General features: G+C 33.8%; 1 protein-coding gene across 1 annotated transcript in view; it reads right to left on the bottom strand.

The window, feature by feature from the left end:
• Positions 1–20,667, bottom strand: part of LOC109533628 (alpha-2 adrenergic receptor) — a 132,291-nt gene extending 111,624 nt beyond the window's left edge. Inside the window, exon 1 of the mRNA XM_048666748.1 lies at positions 19,646–20,667. Within this exon, the coding sequence (XP_048522705.1) occupies positions 19,646–20,245 (600 nt within the window). The 5' untranslated portion in view covers positions 20,246–20,667. The remainder of the gene's footprint in view (positions 1–19,645) is intronic.
• Between the last annotated feature and the right edge of the window lie 2,905 nt (positions 20,668–23,572).

The raw sequence follows: 23,572 nt of genomic DNA, 5'->3' as shown, positions 1-23,572 counted from the left end.
ATCAAAACCAGAAAATTTACGTGAGTTGCTGCCTTGAAGAGGTAAAGGTATGAAGTGATAAAACATCTTCATCTGCTTGCAACTTGTCTTCTAACTAGGAATGCTTGGACTTGAATTTAGAAATACACCAAAAAGTGATCATAAATCGGTTGATTTCCAACCTCTAGCTGCCAATATTGCACATGATCAACTTCAAACCGACTTAGTAACATGAAGCGGTATGCACAAATCAGCGTTTAAAATTTAATAAAATTAAGAGTCAATCTTAACTCATATTTCATCAGTTTTCATTACAGCCGACAGAGGAATTCAATTAAATCCGATCACCGGGTGAAAGCGCCTGAAAGCAATTTAAGCGCTTTATTAACTGAAATGTAAAACTTTATTTCAATTGCTTTTCTCCGCTTAGGCGCAACTTGTATATTTGCAGGTGTAAGTTATGCAACAAATGAAAATATGCAGTTTTATTTTTAGTTGGAATTGCATCAAAGGAAAATATTGAGCTTAATTTGCCTGAACTGAGTTGGATGATTTTTCTTGAAGCCATTAACGATTTAAAACCCAAACAGTTAAGTGTATTTCTGCCATTAGAATATTAGCCATTGAAATCTCAAACTCGGTTTGTTTGAACGATTGCTCATACCCGATATTAGCATCTTTATTTGAAAAGTTTTCGAAATTGAATTCCCACCTGAATTGGAGGAGAAAGTTCCATAATTTGCAAGTGACTAATGTTTATACAATATATTCAGGTTACGATGGTCGTTTGAAAGTTTTATTCCCCAGCTACCAAATAAAAGGAATCTTAACTCCCCATTTGCTACATCGCTTCCTGAATGCTTAAAGCATGATTTCGGGTAGGCCTTTTCAAACTTTAGCTTGCTAGTTGAGTTTGCTAGGCGCGGATCGAGCAGATTCAATTTTCCTAAACATCTGTCCCTAATCGCAACTTTACCCGAAAGTCTTCTACAATGAAACTGAGCTATCGCGAACTAGGACATAAAGAAATCTCGCATTTTCGCCAGCAATATGATTAGGAATTAGCATATTTATTCAAATGCACTCATCTGTGCCCAAATTAGACTCAGAGGCGGCCTGCAAATGCCGTGCGATTAATTCGTGATTCTAGTAAATTATTCGCTATCAGATTTTGCATGTTTGCACTGAATAGACAACTGCTGGGCTTATCAGCAAAACGGTTTTTCCATCGAAAATCATTGCTGAGCGTATGGTTAAAATGCATTGCCAGTGCTAATCGGACTATAAGACTAATGGGTCGAAAATCAGACTACAAACAGTCATAAACAACATTTTAAACTGTTCGTTATATTGAAAGCAAAATGCCTAACTTTAAATTCAACAATGTTGAATAATTTTTGCTTGTGTGGTAGCTTCTGATAAGCCATGACTCTTATTTTTTCCAAACTTTCCAGCTTGAACAACAAGGAATATTGTTTCTGTTGAAAACAAATTAAGGTTTTTGGAAAATATGCAAATAACATATTTCCTACAAAACCCATAGAGGGTTCCAGAAAATATCGCTTCTGCATAAGGGAATGGATTTAAATAGCGTCATCAAAATCAGGAGGCACATTTTTTTTTGGCAGTTTGTACATTTTAGAATTAAACTTTTACACCTTGTGGCTTCATGTTAGATTTTCATTTCCTCAAAAACGATATCGGGTATTACTAATAACAACTTTCAAACGTTTTTTGAAATTTCGTCTATTAATTGTCCATTCTCCAAACTTTTCTCTTCCTCATATTACACACATGAGGTCATCTGATTGTTTAGTTTATTTTATTGAATAGAAGTGTAGCTTTCCATAATAATTGCTCTATTTTTTAAATCTTCTATTTTCGTAATTTTTTATTAGTATCTCACGCTCTGAAATATTTGACGGGATTTTCGTTTTTGGATCTTTTTCAAATCAGATTTATGACTTCTTCATGGTCTCCATAGGCCGGGAATGCTTTGCTGGGTAGTTTTCTCGTACTAGTTAATATCTTCGGGTTTTTTTGCTTTGTTCAACAGGCTCAAAATTCCTCATTCAGTTTAAATCCTCTCCAGGTTCCATGTAAATAAAGTTTGCTAAAAAGATTTTTGTTCGTAGATTTATAATTGACTTCACACAGCTTCTTTAGCAAAGCAGATCGTGATGTATTGTTGCTAAGCTGTTAAAACCTGGATTATAGTTTATTTCTTTTGTTTTGTTACGTAATATCCTTATGTCGTTTCCTATTAATAGTTAATATTAACTCCATTTTTATTTGGGTTGGTTTTTACCCTATTATATTTCCTAGCATTTGCTTGTGATAAACGTGATACTGGCAATCCAGTTGACTCTCTTGTTTCCGATTGCACGTTTTCTAGTGTTCCTAGAATACCTTGCAGCCGGATTTTGTTTCATGTTGTAGTTTCCATAATAAGAGTGAGCCTGGTTTCTGATTCAAACTTTGTCAAAAACTTTCACTGAAATATGTACAACATCAACAGAATTAGATTTAACTATGCCCTCATTCGCCGCTCATCAGAGCACAATATTTAGACCAAAGGTTTCTCCAAAGAAGTGAAAGCTCAAGATGATAGTCATACATTTGCTGCACAAAGCTTTAACTGATTGGACCAGTAAACTGCAAAATAAACCAGCAAAATTTAACAACAATTCCCAAAGCAATTAACCCCTTTACTAGACTGTAAAGATAAACCACAAAAATAATTTTCGTTGTTTACCGTAATGATCCATGCACGGTGCCCGTTAGCATATTAGAGCACAGTTTTTTTGGGTTGGTTTACATTTGGTTAAAGCAGTAGATTCAACGGTGAAATTAATTAAAGGCACAATGAAATTTTATGGCAAAAGCCTAGAAAAAAGTGCTTTTCCGAACTTTGCCTCTGCATTTTGCCTTCATTTTTTTGCATTGTCGACTCGTGGCCGCTTCCGTAATGCATTTAATATAATATGAGCAGTGTGTCTGTATTTCCATCGTCCTTTTATCCCAGCCTGAAAGAGCAAATGTATTTATTACTGCAATGGCATTTTGGGGAAATTTCGAGCGGCAACAATTGGTAGCCGCACAAATAACTTTAAATAAATCCCGGCCCGGAAGCAATCTAATGAACCAGATATTTAATCCAGTAAGGTAGTTTCACTCTGAACTTCGGAGTTACATTAACAAAAGGAATTGTTTCCTTGTCACCGATTCAATTAGGGAATATCTCAGAGTTAATGGAATTGACTACGGTAAATCTGCAATTCGCTTTATCGACGCAAGTCAGCCAAATGTTTCCAAATTCCAATTAAATAGTTAACCTTAGATTAACCTATCTACCTAATAATTTCGATATTGTGACCAATTCAAGGCTGCCTTATTAACAGAAGATTCTTTAATTTTCAGAATGTTTTCCAGATTTTATTGATCACTAAGCATTTTTCAGTTGAAATTCTAGGATCAATAAATTCAATTAACAGGTTTTTTGTTGCTAGAAAGTAGTTTTAACCGAAATTTCTTACCAACTCAGTTCAAAGAGTAGCTAGAAAAGTATCCCCATCAAGGCAACTAATCGCTGGATTTCGAATTTTGACTGAAACGCTAATCATTCAAAATAACACCATTGGAGAAGTTAATTCGCAAATCCATCAGAACTAGTTTGAATTTTAGAACGATTAAATAACAGGTGAACGTCCCAATTAGATTAAACTGAAGTTATGCGCTATAATCCGTTGCATAATTGGGATATGGATGTTCAAAATTGACGCAAAGTGTATTGTGTTCTTTGGCAACGTTACGTTAGTCGTATATTATAAAGTTATACAGCCGCAAATTTGTTAAACCATTTGAGGTGTTTAAAGGTTTAATTCAACTATTAAACGAGCAGCGTTTATTTAGGATCGTTCTTCATACATTTTATGGGCTTCTTGTAAATTATTTGAATGTGCATTTTTAAACATTCAAAATGTTGTACTAATTATAAGAGGTCAATGAGTTTTACCGTTTAGTCGCGCCATTATGTTGCATTATGGTCACTTTTAGTATAAGCCTTTTTCAATCATTCCCATGTATTTTTTATTAGGTTTCATGTTGACTGTGTATAGAAGAGAAATTGGAAACGTTTCGTGCAAATATTCAACAAACAACAACAAAATTCGTGCAAATACTGAACTGAACTAAAATTAACGAAAATATTTAAAACTGGAGAGAAATCCAATAATAAATTGCGAGCTTTAATCATTGAAAAGTATTGAATGCCTCTAATAAGGAAGTTCAACTGAAATTTTTAAATTATCCGAAAGATACAGGTCGGAACAAAATCTGCGTTATTTACAAAATTAAAAGCTTCTCTAGTCCATTAAAAGTCCACTAGAAACTTTTAAATAAAATTGCTGAAATAAAATAAAATTGATGTTTTTGCACCGAGAATGACGAGATGACCAGAACAGAAATTATGAAAAGAACAAAACACTTTTGATTCCCAACTTACAGAGGCAACAGTTACGAGCACAACGACGGCCAGAAGAACATACAATACAATGCCAGATTGATAAACGAAAAACAAACTACGATAAACGAAAAAAAATTGGAAACTACGGTTTTGGTCAAAGTTATTAAATATAAAGTTGCGAACAGCAAACGTAAGTCATCAAATTGAAATCTTGTTCCAAAAATGAAGAAATCAATTAAATTTCAAAGTTTTATTTTATTGCGCCATATTTTTGAATAAAAATCGTTGAAGATGCGACCCAAGCTGATGATGCTTCTATCTATAGAAATACTCAAGTGTACCTATATCAACGTAACTCTCGAAATATTGCAACCCTAATACATGGAAGTACATTTGAGAGAAAATTGAAAAAGTCGTCCGCACAGGACTTATTTCGAGTTTCCATTATCGAACCACTATGCAATTTCTAATAAATACAGAGAATTGAATTTTCGCAATTGGACATTCCGCTCATACCGCTGAAACATTCCAGTACGACGTTTTTAAAATTGAACAGCATTTCTTTCAGCCAGAGTAATAATTGGAAACACTTGAAATAATTTCGACTGCTAATAAAATTGGCCGCGCTTGAAGCGAGGAAATAATTGATATTTGTCGACAAAATGCGGAAAAATCGTAGCAACTAATTTACGTGTTTTATGCTCTTGTTTAGCCAGCATTTTTCCGACTTGAAACTTAGTGAAACGTATTAATGTATGCAGGTTTACTCAACTAGAAAAAAATCCCAACGTTTCAAACATAGGATTTACATTACACGTGCTGCTGTTTAGAGAACAGATCCGAGTTCTGAGGATATCGTTTGTTGAAATTGGATATTCGACTACTTCAACTGTGCGATTCTCAGTGTCATGTAACCAGAGATGTTTGCAGATGCTTTTTATTTTATACCCATTAAAACCTAAACACAGAAGGAGTGTGAAATCTACAATATTTGACGAAATTAGACTTTCAATTCTAGACAGCTTAATAAGTCTAGTCATAAAACGCAGTTTATTTGTATTCGTTTTCGGTTGAGTATCATTCGCTAAACGAAGGCGAACACATAATGGCAAAGGACTTAAAACAAATTGAAATTGGCCAAACAAACTGACACTTTGCCAGAAAAGCTCATGTTTAATGGAGGGTTTTTAATCGACACGAATCGAGCTTTATTGGGCTTTCCGGCCTTGTCATCCGGTGTTTTCTTCAGGAAAATCATCCGCTCCATAAAACTGCTATTTTGGTGTAAATCTATTATCTATCTAGAGTCAAACATGATTTGCAAACCCGCTTGGCTGGTAACTTTGGATAAACAAAGACATCGCATGCTAAAATTTGCGCCCAATTCGGCTCCTCTTACTGCTTTTACAATTTCGCGGCCCCCAGTTCATGAAACGGTAATTAACTGCCTGTCTGGGCTCTACTATAAATTATTCCATCATTCTAACACTGAATAATGGCACATTTTTGTCGAAAAAGATTGTGTTTTACTGGGCGTCTGTAAACTTTCAATAAAAAATGTGGACAGGTACGTCTGCATTGTGGTCTTATTACTATCATCATTTTTACTTTAAATGGAATTTAATGATTTAGAGTAAAGCATCTAAAATGTTTAAATAATAACTTAATTAAATCATTAATGGACAAAACGGCAGTTCCTCTAGCTGATTTTCGTTCGGGGCCATTCTCCCAAAAGCTCAATTAAGCAGCTACAAGAATCAAAATTGTTTAGACACGGGACTGGTGCAACTTTGCGCCAATCAATCTAACAGCCATAAATCATTACGTTCTCCTAAAGTAAATCAAACTCGTTCGAAATTTCATTCAACAATCTATCCTGCAAACTTTTCCAGATAAAGGAGCCTTTCAACCTTAAAGTTTGATGGTGTAATAACAAAAGTTATTTTCCTGCGGTGCAATTCTTCACTTTCGTTTGCTGCATCCTTCAATAATTTTGTAATGTTCAGACTTTAAGTGGAAAGTTTTTATTCGTTATCATAACTTGTTGCTGTATGATACACACGGGACCTTGATTGCAATTAGTCCAGCTCTCTAAACTAACTCAGAAATTTTCCATTTTTGTTTACAAAATTATAATTATTTTAAGGTTTTCCACATAATCTCAGCCATACGATGAGCAGACGTTGGCTCTGCTTATATGGCTGAGTAGATGCACCTCGGACATTCTAAACTACTTAGAAACACCACTTAACTGTTTAATGTCACCAGTTACCTCGAAAGCATTGGTGGCGCCTCGTTTGTTAACTTGCCGGTGAAATTTAATATAATTATTCGAGAAAATTCAAGCCGGCCACTACGCCCTTCCCACACGAATAACAACGGACTTTTCAAGTGAATGCTTTTGGTTATTACGAAATGGTTGGCTCAGCTTACCAATGTGAATTATAAGCACACTGTCGATAGCAAGCACTTTATTAGTTTTTAGCTCTTCTGCCTGCTTCCACAGTATATTTAAGGAAGGTAAAGTTAGCATTAATTTATGTGGGAACGTGCATTCACCTAATTAACTTGATGGGTGTTAACATAAATTTCAAGAAAAGCGAACAAAAAGAAACCTGTTTGAGCTCGAAACGTTTATCCAAATTGGACTGCCCTGGGTATTCTAGTTATACATTCGCTTGCATGTTTAGTTCAAGATAATTAGCTGCCTGTCCAGTATGCTCTATAGATCAGTTCATTATAATTATTAAATAACACCATCAATTGCAACAAAAATTGCGTGCCAGCTAAAGTTCTTCTACCCAAAAAGTTGGGACTTTCATCTGGGCTCATTAACATGTATTCAAGTTGATAATCAGTTAATTATATACATTGCTATTTCTAGAACGCGGAATGCCAGATACTCGAAAATGTGAATGAATTTATCAACAACGGTTGCAAATGATTAAATTTTCATTAGTATTTTGTTGGTGTGGAATTTCCGAGTCCAAATGTATGCTGCATAAAAGCAATTGCACTAAACTCCAGTACTTTAAGCAACTACAAAACCAAAATCGTTTAAACACGAGTTTTGTTTGAAGCCTTTCGGCAATGAAAATAGCACCAATTGCATTCGGCTGAAGTAAATGAAACTCGTTCGAAACTCCATTCTCCAATCTATCCCGCCAACTTTTTTGTGTAAACTAGCCTCAAAATCGCAAACTTTGATGATCCAATATCGCAACTAATCTTGTTTCGGTGAAATCCTTCACTTTCATTTATTTGGCTTTTCTGCACGCTTCACAAAATTAGTTTTTAAAAATTAATTAACTTGCCATCATTTTTTAGGGTATGATACACGTTTTTTTACTAATCAACTGAACTTCATGCCCCAAGAAAACAAAAATAATTTTAATAATTTATTTTTTTCAGTGTTCTTGCGCCCTTCTCTCCTAAAAAATCAGATTGTTGTTACAGTTCGTAACGGTTTTCAACACAAGTCTCCTATACAGAGTGTGTAAAAAAATTTAAGTGAAAAAATTTCTGAGGAGAGTTTTTGTATTGACAGGCATCTTGAAATTAAATAGAGCCTTTTCCATTAATGCATTCTTTAGAAACCGCCATTGTTTTACAGTGCACCGACTTAGAGGAAACTTCAAATTCTCCTGCTTAGGTGAAACTCGAACTTTGACAAAACTAAGATTAACAAAGTTATGAAATCGAGACCTCTGCTTTGATTTGATCTTCGACTTGACTGGTGAAACAGGCAATTTAATGTCAAAAGCGATAAAAGTCGCTATCAATTCAGTTTAGTGCTTTTGGGTTGGGGATACTATTTGCAATCTTCGAAAGAAAAATTAATCGTTCCAAATGGCCTGACTTCTATAGGTCATGGGTCGATTCTTTCTTAAATCTGCCTTGCGAGTCAGAACGCTGAAAAAAAGAAGATATATGACGATCATAATAGGTTTGAAATGTTTTTCGCTTTTGGCGTTGGAAAACCAATGGAATTTTTTCCATTCAACTTTATCTTTCAAATTAAAAAACTCTGCTCGATCGATTCTAAACAAACATTTCCAAACACAACACGCAACATCATCTTGAAATAACAATGTTGCGATCATACAGGCGAATAAAATTTCAGAGTGGTGGCTCTTTTAATATCGGAGAATGCTGACCCTTATATAAAAAAGTTCTTTTGATTGATCCGGCTAGGCTCAATGGTCTGCCCAAGTCCCAAAGGGCACATGTCTTGTTATCTGGGATAAATTCGAATATCGGAATATAGGCCGCCCTACCTTCAGGCTGTATGTTCCTTTTTACGGCCTTTTTTAAATATATTTAAATATTTATTTTTGATAAGGAAATCCTTGTATTTATCAATCATCCAAGTATACAGTTTTCTTGTGTACACAGTCTTCAGTTATTGATTGATTATTTCCAAATGGCCATGGTTTGAAATGATGGAACAATAAGCATTGAGTTTCCGTTTTGTATGTGGCCTTACATTAACAAAATTATATCGCACATCAAGGAGCAGTAGATTTTCGCTTCTGGACCATTCCTTTTGTACATCGACAGAACAAAGAACGGCCTCAAATGCTCAAACATCGTGAGAGAAGTCAAAGACTCGGGAGTAATTGGTTGATTTTAATTAACTCAAGTACATAAAGGCAATCCAACCACATAGACACAGAAACGTGGATTTTCAACAAAAAAAAATGGAGCGACTTTTTCTACCAGCTCCTAAAACACGAAGAGCTTGAAATTACCCAAAACTTGGTCGATATGACTGGTTTTACAGTGTGTTTTAGAAAGTTATTGTAAAAGGCCTCAGTCATACTTTGTGGATATTGCGAAGAAAACTGGTTGGAAAATATTTCCTCTGTTAAAAGCTTTGGCAATATTTGCATGATCTCGCCATGAAAAACAGCATCAATATTTCTGCCCCGTTTAGAAGCAGCGTGAATATTGCATAAGGAAACAGTAATGCTTGCTTGGAAATTTAATGAAATTGATATAGTCCACGTTGAGCCTCTATGAATTGTGAATTTTCATAAAATATTCACTAAACGATGCGAATATATTCAAAACTTGTCCACATTATATGAAATAAAACGAAAATTGTTGCGGAAAATCACTCTTATTGGTCCTGGAATTAAGCTGGTAAGAAATGCCCTGTAATTGTACCTTTAACTGAATTGAATGCAAATTCGCCGTTTTAATTGGCACTTAATTGCACAGAAATTCAACCCAGATTTTATTCCTCGAATACGTCGCTAAGACCTGGCGGGATTCAAGTAAAGTGTTTTGGGAATATTGGATGTCATTAGGACGCCCCAAATGTCCCAATTTTTCTAAATAAGCAGCCGAGTATTCCGATTTAAATTGGAGAACGATATTTGACTAGAGCTGCTTCGGTTTTAAATCTATCAGTACCATTTGCATGCAAAATGGCATTTGAACTCAGAAACTTCTCGCAGCGTGATATCGCACTCTCAAAGTGCAACAGTGCGATTCAACTTTATTTATTGTTAAACAAAAATATTCTTTTATCCGATAGTTTCATGAAAATTCAAATTTCACTGGAATAAAAACAAGTCAATTTTTAATCAGTGGATTTCATCCTAGTTGGATCAGTAACAACTTGGGGATTTCTATTAGTTCCAAAAAATATCCTGAGCGGTTCGAACAATAAATTTTCCCACCTAGTTTCTTAGCTGGTCTGACCGTCGACAGTCCCCAGACATGAAATATAGTCCCGAAAATGAATAAATGAAATTTGCCGGACATGTTTTGAATTCTGTTTCGCCTTTAAGTGGCACAAATAATTTGATGTCTGCGAACCGGCTATCATTCTTCGCCAAAAAGACGTTCTATATTAGTAACCAACATTAATTTGCCGCTTTGGAGATATCTGATAAACACCAACGCGAAACTTGCTCCTTAATTGGCTCATTGCATGCCAATTAACTGTCTAAATAGTTGAATGCATGTAATATCGACATTTAGTTTGCACTTGGGCAAACATCAGCCCTTAATTGATGAACAAATGTTCCGATGGTAGTGGCAACTAACGTCGGAACTGAGAACGCATTTAGTTTGTTGCTTTGCTTGTGATTCTCATTTTGCGAATAAAATTGTTTATGTTCTTCAGCTTCAAAAATATTCCCAATGTTTCTTAGTTACAATTTTAGAGGTTACATTTATTAACCATTCATTCAGGAATAGTGTACATTAGCATGCGAAGTTAGGAAGTTGTCCTTAGTTGGACTGTCCGGCTAATTACAGTGAAATGGTTTGAAACCGGTTATGGGGTTGCCTGAGATTAACACGCTACAGCTGGGAAACTGATTGAGCACAATATAAATAGAGGATTATTAATCTGTTAGTTTATGTTCGGGTATTTGGCACAAAACGATATAATTTTTCTACCACCATCAAGCTAATAAGTCTCCATTATTTATTCCATCCTACTAATGAGAAGTAATACTTCTTCCCTTAGTTTAATAATGATAATTGAAGCAGTTCTGGCTAGATTATCACCCATGCTCTGGATTTCTGATGAAACGAACAGATACGCTTATTATTAAGCCGATTCTAAACAAAAAAGTAAATAACGGACTTAATGAGTTTCGGGTTTAACGGAATTAATCTTTGAAACAACCATATTCAAGTTATTATATTTATTATGAATAGGTCGTTCGTTTTGTAAGAGTTTATTTCGCTTTGTATGAGTACTAGCAAAAAAACTTTGTAGGAGATCTCGGTCTAAAGAGGACATTTCCATTGCATAGTGCACATTTAAGTGCGCTTTGTACTGGAGTGAATGTCGAGTTTTTGTCATGGCAAGTTTTTGCCATTTAATTCCAGAAGTGACATTGAACTGCGCTTGGAAAGTAGACAGTATAAGACTTAGTCTTTTGCGAATTAAAATTTTTTTTATTACTTAAAGAAACGAACAACGAGTAAGTACTCTAAGCGCTATACGTTATGGACATACTGCCCATAACTGAAGAGTCTAAATMAAAATAAAAAAAATAAATTATAAAATAAAAGGTGATAATTACTACTCCTAACTAATTTTTTTATAAACAAATGTAATAAACTGACGAAAATTAGCAGAGCAACAGATAAWAGCAAGAACAACACTACGGTTAACCACATAAAAATTAATTGACATTAACGTTTTATTTTATATACAAATTCAAAAAAATCAAAAATTATTCAACACCGTATTCGTAATCGTAACCGTAGAAGTTACAGATGTATTCATATTGTCCTTCTTTATAACCTTTACTATTCCCTTTCCAACAAGCTTTATTTTGAATAACTTTACTTCTCAATATCTTTTTTGTAAATGTTTATCAGATTTTTCCAATTTTCTTACTGCAAATCGCCAATTCCGATTTCCAGGTTACTAAATGTACACCTATTTTCCAACACTCTATTTTCAATTATTGCGCGCCTTAGTCACACCTTCATCAGCACCTGAAACTTTTAAATGGCGTCAATTTTCTGTAAAATGGCATATAAATTGAATTTTTAATTACTTTGTATTCAGAATCTGACCATTGAACTGGCCGTTCAAAATGTCTGAAATGAAAGGCTGAGTGCCTGATTTTTTTACTAAGTATAACAAAATATTGTTCAATAATTTAAGAAAAGATCTAAATGGTGTWTAAAATCACTTTAGCCGATTTTTTCAGATTTGCTTTCTTGTTGGACTTAATTATTGACCCAAGTTAATGGATGTTTAATGTACGAAGGAATGAAGAGCAATTTCACTTAAATACGCGTTTCTGGCGGTAATAACTGAGAAAAAAATTAAAATTCTTGGTTGAAACTAATATGGACCACTCCGGGTCATCAATGTCTTTTTAAGGAAATAATAATGGAAAACAAACAAAGATTGAACGATTTTATTTTGACATACTGCTTGAAAATCGATCTCCCAAGGCGTAATTTATGCATATTTAGTCAAAAAAATTACTTGTAAACACGAAACTCACTACAGATAGGCTTTAACATAAATAACTCAATAAGATAATATATACAAAAATTAAATAACTGAATGTCATTTTCAGCTGCAAGCCCAGGATTTTTGGAATTCAAAAATGTACTTAAATACTTCCGAAACTGTGATTAGTAAGGCTTCTTTTTCAATGCCTTCGTCTCTACGTAGAATTCAATTTCATCGCTTCCTGAACTCGCCTGTCCAGTTTTTATTCAGGGCTATGTTTTTTGTTTTAATCATTTTGTTTATGCAAATTTATATTATTAAGAATTGCAAATGAGAATATTGCATATATATTTCATTGGATACAGTCCAATTCATTGATATAAGATTGAAGGAAAAATAAGCAAAAAAATTTGCAGCTTGTAAAATTTAAAAAAATAGAATAGACAGAATTTCAATTTGCATTAGCCTGCATAATTCATAATTCTATACGAGAACGGAAGTTCTCTACAAACGTCAAAGGTTGCACTAATTAAAACCTTGCATAAAAAAGTAGACTCAGATTGTAAAGATAATTAAAAACCTTTACAATTTCTCAAAGCTCCATGTACTATCTATTGATTCTAGATTAATTGAGTTTCTATGTAATTGAATCATTTTTACCATGTGCCACCATTATTTTAATAATGAAAGCTCGACTCACAAAACCATATTCAATTTGCAAGTTGCAAGATGTGACTAAGGCGTTCAACTTTTCACTAAATCCCAAGAAAAAACTTTCACGCCATGTAAATCTGTGTTGTGGTTGGTCGTATTACTTTTCAATGATAGGTGAATCTTAACAGACACCATTGATATCAACATCGAAAACTATGTAGATGAAATCTTCATTAAAAAATTTATAAAAAAGACAAACCGTAAATTGATAATTTTGAGTTAATACTTTGATGCTATTTCAACGTAATTTTATTTAACATTGATCAAAATAAAAAACCTAAACTGCACTGCATATACAAAGGCTGAAAAGTAATTTAGTTGTTTTTTTAATTTCTGGCTAAACAATCGCTTCCTGACAAATATCTGTAGTACAATATTAACTAAACGACACTTTGATGTCGCAGTTTTTAAATCTGTTAATTCCCCAGTTCCATCAATGGCAATTTAAGACCCCTGAGCGCATCAGTTGCAACCACCTGCCCTAATTTTACCCAAAAGCCATTTATTTTCATTAGAGTCTGGAACATTAAGTATTGCACTGGTAAGGTTATGTCTGGATCGGAATGGACACGTTTGGTGATTAGTACAGCGTAGCAAAACTGGAGAAATTCGTGTTCAAATTGGGACAGATGTGATAGATTTGCAGCTGGACTGTAGTAGAATTGCGGATTATAAATCAATCGCAGCCCAAATCGCAAATCTATTCTGGCCTACCACATAATGTTTAGAGAGTGCAAGTGCTGCTTTCGTCACTTTCAATAGCGTGCAACACGAAAAGTGAACTACAAGTGCGAAATGCATATGAAAATTTGAGTGCTAATGGACGTTTCACTAAACAGACTGTAAATTTAAGTAGTACATCAGCAATAGTATGATTAACAGTGTGTGCCACCTCAGGTTGCAAATATATTCCAAAGTCCTTTGGAGGTCGATTATTATGATGACGGAATATTTATAAAATTATACAAATATTTCCTTTAATTCACCAGACTTTGATTTGTTGGTTTATGCACACAGACTTTGGATCCTGATATGTCAGTAGTTATTTAGATTTTTTTCATCTGCGATGAACCTAAACAATCACTGACAAATAAAAATATATAAAGATATTTGAGTGATGGACATTTTTTGGGCAATAATAAATATATGATAGCCAGATATATCTTTGTCAGATTTCATAACTTTCGCACGTAGCCTCACTATTTGCTTACACTTGCCAGGTTAATTTTCCTCTTTTTTCTTTGTTTCAATCTATGCCAATATTAATTTCCGAAAGGTTTAAAATGCAAAATTTCAAACAATGTCTGCTGAAATAATGCGGACATTTTTAATCAGTTTAATTGAAATCTGGATTTCTAGTACTTGAAACTCAATTTTCAATCGCTGCAATCGATTTTAAAATACTTGGCTTATGATATAATTCCGCCTGGAATGGAATATTTGATAACAAAAAAGCTTTTATTTAAAGAACAAATTGGTTTAGTAACGCTAAATGAAAGGTAAAAAGCGAGTGGGTGTTTCTATTATCAAAAGATTGCTAATTGGTAAACTTTGCATTGTTTCATTGCCCGTTAATTAAATCCCGCTGATTTCGGTAAAACGTATTTAACATTAATTTGGTAAAAGCTTGGTGGTATGAAAATTAATTGATTAATAGACGTGCGAAACTATTATAGGCTAAAATACATAAAAACGGCTTTATTAAATCCGAAAGCTAAACGCTTTTCATTTAATTTTTCAATAAGCAAATTGGCAAAATAGCAATTATTAAATCAGATGAATCTTGCTGACTTTCCTATTCAATATTTTCAACGCCCAAAGTTTTTGCTAGTTTTTTTCAAACACAATTCTCTTTTCATTGAATATTAGTGCAGCTTCGGCAAAATATTGCAATTAACTTCTGGTTCGTTTGCCCTGCCAGCGCGCTTTCATGTATGGAATTATCCCGTAATTTCCAATAGTCGATTGGAGATCTCGACAAAATTATACTGTTTCTTCCAGGGCATCCATTTCAAGAGCTGCTAATTAATTTGGGGATATTTTAGCACAAAAGGATGTTTAACGAGCAAATCTTTCAAACAATGAAATCTACCTGCTTAATGGTTCCGTTGTTTTGAATAAGCTCTGCATCTGCGGCGAAAGTAGGCATTATTGAGTATATGAGCTAACAAAAAAAAAAAAACACGCTTAAACGCACGCTACGCCAAATTGCATATCGAAAAACAATTTAAAGTGCAATTTAATAACCTATTAATAATTAAATCAAATAATGAATAATGAAAGAATTATGAAAAACCATATTTTTTTTCGAAAAACACATTAAGAAGTTCATTGGTAATCCCATATGTCAAGCAATAAAACCTCTTAGAATTTCAAGAAAAATGCTGAGTTGCAAAAAAATTGGTGTAAATCAATGGAACATGCAGGTAGAATTGCACTTCACGATACTATTTTCATCCTATCAAAAATGCTATATAAATGATTATCATGCCAGGCTAATACTGCTGAACAACCGAGCTTTCTTGGATCGGTGAACTTTAAAAGCTAATTTCCATTTGAGAGCGATTTGCTAAATGATTCTCGACCAGCCAAAGATCTTGGAGGTAACATTGGAAACCTTCCAAAATCGCAACAAACGACTATTGCACGTGATGACAGAAATATAGATATACTGTCTATTTTCCATTTATCATAATTTATAAAACTTGGAGGATTTAAGATCATGAAAATTTATTTGCAATTTTAAATGTGTAATAAATTTTCTTTTAAGTTGCTAAATTCAGCTTGTGTTTACCAGAAACCACATTTCAAGACAATTACTCAGAGTTGCGGAATCAAACGTTCAAAACATCTTTACCACTGCATAAGATATTTGATGTTAAAAAAGCAAAATTATATATTTAAATGTTAAACTTTTACTTTTTAGTTTGGCAACTGCTGCTTATATATTTATTTCAAACTTCATGATCTGCAAATTCACACTCACGTTTCGTCAATGACCCTACTTTCAAAACCAGTTTCTTCCAGATCGATCCAAAGAAATTGAGATTTAAATAGACATTTTCAATGGCAATTACGTTTCATTAACAACTAAGTTTAATCCTCTCTAGAACTTCTGTTAAGGCTTTCCAAGTAATTGATTTTATTTGCATGTCTGAGAAATTTTGCTTGGCAAAGATGATGAAATGATAATTACGTAGCCCTGTTTCTGTATTAGAAAATCATGATCATTATTTGGTCTATATTTCAAACACATTCGTCGTTTCACAGAAGCAGTTTTTAAGAGATTTTTATCAAGAGCTTCATATCAAGTTTAAAAAATTTCCAGTTGTGTCGTGAAAAATTTCTATTAGAAAACTTATGTTAAAATATCGAGACTTAAATGACGAATCCACGAATTTATACTTTCTTCAGTGAAGTTTTAGAATTTGGGCAAAAAGGCAAGAATTTGAATATGTGGATCGTTTAGGAAATCGGATCATTTGAAATCTTTGCAAATTTCTCAGTCTATAAATAACAAAAAAATGTATACATAAATAGGCCAAATAAGTTGGAGGATTAACGACAATGATTGAAACAGAATGTAACAAAAACAACGAAAACATTTGAGACAGTTTATATGATTACTTCTTTATCCCGTCAGATCCTATAGAATATTTCAATGTTTCGGGCGCAACTTCCTGTTTTCCCTGTTAAATATATTTCTTAAATTCTGTTGTTGGCCATTTCAGTCGTCTGGCATTTTGCTTCAAAAATATATTGAAATTCTGACTCAAAAATCGCACATAGAGGAAATACAGGTTCAGCCATACAGCCGTCCTTTTATGTATACTATGCCAAACTCAACTAGCAGTAAACCTAGAATTGATATTGTGAGTATTATAAAACCACAAATCACTCTGTTATTTCGACTTATATTTTCCATTTGGTTGACCTAATTTTAAAAATATGTTAATTTTCGGCTTTAATTGTCTAGCGACAATATCGATCACATCAATTTACTTTAATTCGTTAATGCGGAAACACTGCACGCTATTTCTGATCATTTAGCTAAGCAGTTTTCTCGAAATGTGGGTGGAAAGTTGTGGAGGAAAATTAATTGTCTCTCTGCCTAATAGAACATGTTTAATCAAGGAAATGCTACCGGTTGCTTCTCATCTGTTAAGTGACTATACAGTGTACACAATAAGAAGCCTAAAAATATTTGCAAAAAGATGAAACAATTAAAATTCTTTATAAACTTTCATAAAACATATGCAACCCTTACGGCGGATTATAATATATGTGATCAAAAAATTAATAAACCCGTAAATGACGAATTTTAAAAAGCTTTAAAAGATTAAACACAAATTCACAGATTATTAACAGTGGTAATTAATACCACACACTTGTAAAACAACACATTTTTGGGGAGTTTCAAACATTCATGAAGTAAATATGCCATTACGCCCAACAGTTAGTAGTATAAATTCACATACACATCTTTTAGCTAAATATCTATTACATATTTTAAATCTTGTAATGACAAACATGACTTTTAGATTGTGATAGATTTCAGAAAAATTGTCAAATACCAAACCAGACTCTTCAAAGTTTTGAACTCTACCCACTAACGTATCTGTTGATGAAACTTCAAGTATCATACAATAAAAAAAATTACGTGCATTTTAAAGAACGCCCACCATTAAGTATTGAACTTGCAACGATAAGGGTAATAAACTCAAATTATTTTCCATAAATAAATGTTCCAGAAAATGTGAGCTACATTTTGAAACAAGTGTCAGGAATAGTTACAAATTTAAGTAATAATTGGACGGCGACATTTTGATTCTGAGGTTTTAATTTATAGTCATAGAGTAGACAAACTTTATAAATTGTTGTCATATCGTTTCCATAAAGAATCTATAATTAAATTCACTATCGAAAAAGAACTCAAAGACCAAACTCCTTTTCTCAATATACTAATTAAGAACCATTCAGACAATTTCCAAACTTTGGCATACCTATAGAAATATTAAATTCACGGAGGTATATATTTAAGTTTTAACTGAAATCATCCGACATAGCAGAAATAGTTTTTGATAAATCTGATTTTACAAAACAAGTACTATTAATAAAAGAGGTCCTAAATTTCAATAATTTTCGAACATCTTTTATTGACAAATGCTTTCAGTAGACTGGAAAATCCACAATTAAAACAAAATCAAGATGAACCTCACAGAAACAAACCATTTTATTCCATATAGGTTTTCTGAGGATTTCAGATGAAATTAATCGAATACATTCAACTACCTACGAAACTGGAAGTAGATTTTGCTTCTAAAATTTAATTAAAACAAATTAATAAAATAAAATTTTAAAAGAAAAGCCTCACCTCACACATATCATTAAAAATACAAAAAATTTAATTTACAAAATTCTTTGGTAATGTGAAAAATTTTATATAGGAGGAACACCAATCATACAAAAAAATATGAATTTTATAGATTATACATTTGTCAACATGTATTTGACTTATATGAATAATTTTAGCAAAGAAATTATAAACAAAAATTTTAATTTGAAAAAAGTGCATTCGTTTCATTGAATAAAAATAACTGTGTTGCCTCATTTGTTAATTTCATTTAAGCCATAAATTGTTACTTAGACTAAAATCTGATGTAGACCAAAGAAACATTCATTTCCTAAATTCTTAACTTTTTTCTTACTGTTTTCTAACGACCCGATTTTGGCCACAGTCAAAGAATTGACAATTTAGAAAAAACGAAACCTCAGAGATTTTTTACAAATTTTTATTCATTTGGCCTTGTGAAACAATTTATTGACATGCTCCTTTTTAGGTAGTTTTTGATAACTATAGCAGAGTTTCTATCTAGCATTAATGTGACTTTTCCGCATTAGTTTCGGCAGCTTGAGCCTCAGTGTGTCGTAAGTGATAGTCCTGGCTACCCTTTGATAAAGAATTCGATCTTTATTGTGAAATAAGAAACTCTTTATCAATATGTAATCAAATTTATTCCTGGGTTTCAGTCATTTATTGTCTCTATTTATTAATCAAAATACGTTTCGGTGTATTTTTCAACCATCATCAGTTTTTATGTGTAGCGTTGTTGCTGCTTTAAGCCTTGGCATGCATTTGGAGTCTCCAAAACGTATTTTGATTAATAAATAGAGACAATAAATGACTCAAACTCAGGAATAAATTTGATTTGGAATTGAAACACAGTCAAGAAAGTATATATCAATATGTAATGGAAGACGTTTTCCAAAAGCAAAAATTGTGAGGCAAGTTGCACATAAAAATGGGTCAAGAACCATGAATCCTCCTCAATGATATAGAACTTATTTATTTGAATACAGAGAGTTTTTGTACCTATAATACTAACACTATAAACAATATGCATATAATTATAGCTGATTATTGCAAATAGAAGTGCTGAAATTTGAAAGCTCCGTATGTATACCTAAATAAATGGTCGACGATAAAAGACAAGAGAAAATTGATAAACCTAGTTGGTGTAAGGATGATTTGGATGAATCCTCACCTGGCATTGTGGAAATTGTTCCTCCTCAGTTCGAGCCACTTTCCAGCCCAAAAGTGGTGGGATGCAAATCAAAGCGGATAACACCCAAACCGAAGCAATCATAACGGCGGCACGCAGCGGTGTCCGCTTTTTCAAATACTCGACCGCTTGCGTGATACTCCAGTACCGATCCAGGGAAATCAGACACAAGTTCATGATGGAAGCAGTACTCAAGAGCACATCCAATGCGGAATGGACGTCACACCAGCGGGCGCCAAAAATCCAATAACCCATCAGTTCGTTCGCGAGCGAAAACGGCATTATAACTAAGCCTAGGAAAAAGTCAGCTACGGCCAGAGAGGCGATGAACCAGTTCTGGATGTTCTTCAGCGCTTTCTCGGTGATGATGGCAATGATAACCAGCATATTGCCCACAATAACAATTATCATAAGAATGGTAACTATAATCGATGCTACCACGATCTGGGGCAGCGTAAATCCGCTCGGATAGTGTGTAAACGCTACAGTGGCATTCGTGACGTTTCCAGAGGAATTGTCCATCAGCATCAGTATGTCTTCAACGGCGATCGCCGTTTGCACTGTGAGATTCGACAGTGCCATGAGTATATTTACAGAGATTGGTCCCTAACAACACTATTTACAGTACCCGTATTAAACCGAAACTTGTGCCGCCAAATCCATGACGGTCATAATTAGTAACTAAACCATACGAAATTATGTTTTGTCACTAACTAGTTTAGAATATTAAGTTCAATGTGTGCGTGGTTCGTGCAGCCGTCGATCGCGCACCGTGAATTGAGGCAGCAGCGTCCTCGTCGTCGTCTTCGGCCGGGCCTCGAGGCTCACAGGGCATGATCTCGCCTCAATTGACGACCGCACACTGGGGGCGCGAACGACGCCACTCGATGCCGCCGCCGCCGTCGCTCTTGCCGCCTCGCATGCGTCCAGCCTCCCTCAACCCAACTCATCTCTCGCAAGAAGCTAACCGATTTTTCCAATGCCAACCTACTAACCCTATAAGGGATTCATCGAACCTGCTCCGCAATCGAAACATTACTAACATCTCGTATTGTGTAATCGAAATAATTACCCCAACTATTCAAACATAACGTAGCTTTTAGCGCACTTAATATACAGAGTCAGTGACTCCAGCTCTTTGTTGGCGTAAGTGCCTACAGCTTCTGCTATGTTATTATCGCATTTCCCCGTAACTAATCGCAGATATTCGAATTATGATTGTGAAAGAAGCTTCAAACTGATTTACAATTTGACAAGTTCTTGTTATTCTGGGCAAAAGCTATCTACCAGTAGCTACCCGGTAATGGCAAAACACATCACTGCCGCATTGCATTTTTATGAAAAAAATTAAAAAGACTACGTTTTAATATAAAAACATTTCAGAAGTTGAAGTAAAGATGACAATTTTTCTTTTCGAATTGTTAAGTATTCCAATATGCTATCAATCAAGCATGGGACCATTTAAAAATAATACTTATAAACAAAGTTGAAATCCGATTTTCAACTTCTTCATCTTCATCTTCTAGACATTTTCGGAAGAAAAAATTTAAATATTTTTAACGTATTCTTCAAGTGAGCTCCTATAACCCTTTAAAAGAAATGACGCCAATTTTGAATCACACTGCATACATACAAATGATCATTACTTCGGACTATTGTGGACATTTTCGTTTCAGCCGTTAGCCAATATGAATTTTCTCAGAATGTTGAACTGATTTGTTTGTCATTATACAAGTTGAAACCAAGAGTTGTTTTCACCCAAGTTTGTTAACACTTTCTGGGAGAAAATAAAAGCGCATTGTGTTATAATGGCAAGGTTTATGTTTGCTTAACATTTATTTTTTCGATTAATGATGACATATCAACTCTAAAATGAGCTACAATTGTTTAAACAAAATCATGCAATTTATAACCAAAGGAGGAAAATGACTAGGCTGAAGTGGCCTTCACGCAGTCCTGATCTAACGCCCATTGAACATACATGGGACATGTTAGGGAGACTTATTCGCAACAGGCAGCTGGCAACATCGAAAACAATCGAAAACATGTTCAGTAGCGACTACCTGCACTTCATTTTCATTGAGAATCCTCCATGAAAATTGGTTCAAATTCTACGTAAGGACAACTATTTTTCACTCAATATATTAATTTATTTCAATAGACAACATCTAATATAAACATTATTAAATAAGATCAAATTAATCAAAACCTTTAAAAAATACAATTGAAATTACAAAATCTAACATTTAGCATATTCAACTCAGCAACTGCATTTATCTCATTAAGCCACAGAAACATTAAAAAGTCATGATATACAGGATATGTCTTAATAAAGAGCTGATGGTTCACAGGTATACTGCTTAGGTGATTTTAACATAAAATGTTCATGAGTCTTAGTTTGGCAGGGCCTTACTTATCGACCTACGCGGAGTTTGATAGCCAACTTAAATTTTTGTTTTTTTCTAAGTTGTTTTTGATATAATATCGATATTTGTAAGAAACTTGGTTTTAAGGAGTTTTGCAGCATGGGAAGGTTAAATTTGATCTTGGTTCTGCTCTTACAACTTTTTCGCTCATGCATGTATACAATTTTTTGATAATACATTTATTATGATGTTTATTTTATTTTTAAAAAGCGAGTAATTTTTTTTGATAATTACTTACTTTACAAAATATGTAATTGATTTGCTTTGGAAAACACTTACGGGAATTGTTCATTACGACTTTTTGTAATACATTTTTAATGCAAAAATGATAGAGAAATTGAGTTTCTCTATACAAAGGAATATTTCTTCTGCAGTGGCTTTGCCACGTGTTTTCCTTGGGCCTTGATGTTTTCCTTCGAGCCATGCCATCAATAATTAATTCGACCAAATTGCTGAAGTTCCCTGGATTCCTCGACGGTTTTTTCTTCATCCAGCAGGTTATATAATTAACTGACCCTCGAAAATTAACCAGAAGATCGCTTTCGAGATAAATGGATGCGACGTTGTTTTGCACCATGCTTGAAAAGCTCCTGAGAGATTCCTACATTTAATCGTCTTATCTATTCGCCCGCCATCATTAACTGAAAGTTACTACCTACAAGTTGGCTATTTTTTGTACTAAATTAATAGCAAAATTAGATTTAACAATGTTTTGAGGATCAAATGTTCATCATTTTAATTGCTAATAATTAGGCAAAAGTAAGCAATGACTGATGCACTTTGGAACACTAGGTAGATACTAATTAAATTAATTAAACATTTTAGATAATGCTGCAAAGTTTATGTTTTAAAGTCGAAAGCATGAAAACGACATTAGTGTCGTACGTTTGGACACTTTTAGCATGTGTGATCAAATTGCATTCGACAGCCATCCGATTATATATTATTTTTATGTAAAATCAATGACCATTGGCGGAAATAAGTGAAAACCGGCGTTGGAAATGCTATCAGCAAATTGTAATTTTTTAACACGCCATGCCGTTTCGGATCACGAACGTTGAACATTTGTTTCTGCTTTGCCTTTTCAGGGTTTCATGTTTAAATTACATGCTTTCTGGGACAAATTTATTAATCAAGACAATTCTTAAGCAATTTGTTTCGGTCATCAGCACGGAATTAAAACGGAATATAATTTTTCGCCTTAATAGAGATGTTTTTGGCTGCAGTGGATTAATATTATTAACTTCCTTTAAAACGTCCATAATGAACCAATTCTAAATTAAGCTTTTAGTAATCTCATGAGAAAACAATGCCGGATTATGTGCGGAAATAAAACATTCTTCGTAGCTAATTGAAAACCCCAATACCATTAAATTGCAGCCAAAGCAATCAATTAACCAATTTACGTTATTCATGAATAACAGTTTTAATAAGCCTGTCCAATCAACAAGCATTATTATTCTTGCCGATTAAACACAGACAG

This window comes from Dendroctonus ponderosae, unplaced genomic scaffold, assembly GCF_020466585.1.
Source record: "Dendroctonus ponderosae isolate FM_Combo_2020 unplaced genomic scaffold, Dpon_F_20191213v2 Dpon_F_20191213_5, whole genome shotgun sequence".
NCBI classification, from domain to species: Eukaryota; Metazoa; Arthropoda; class Insecta; order Coleoptera; family Curculionidae; genus Dendroctonus; species Dendroctonus ponderosae.
This window is presented reverse-complemented; position numbering and strand designations above follow the sequence as displayed.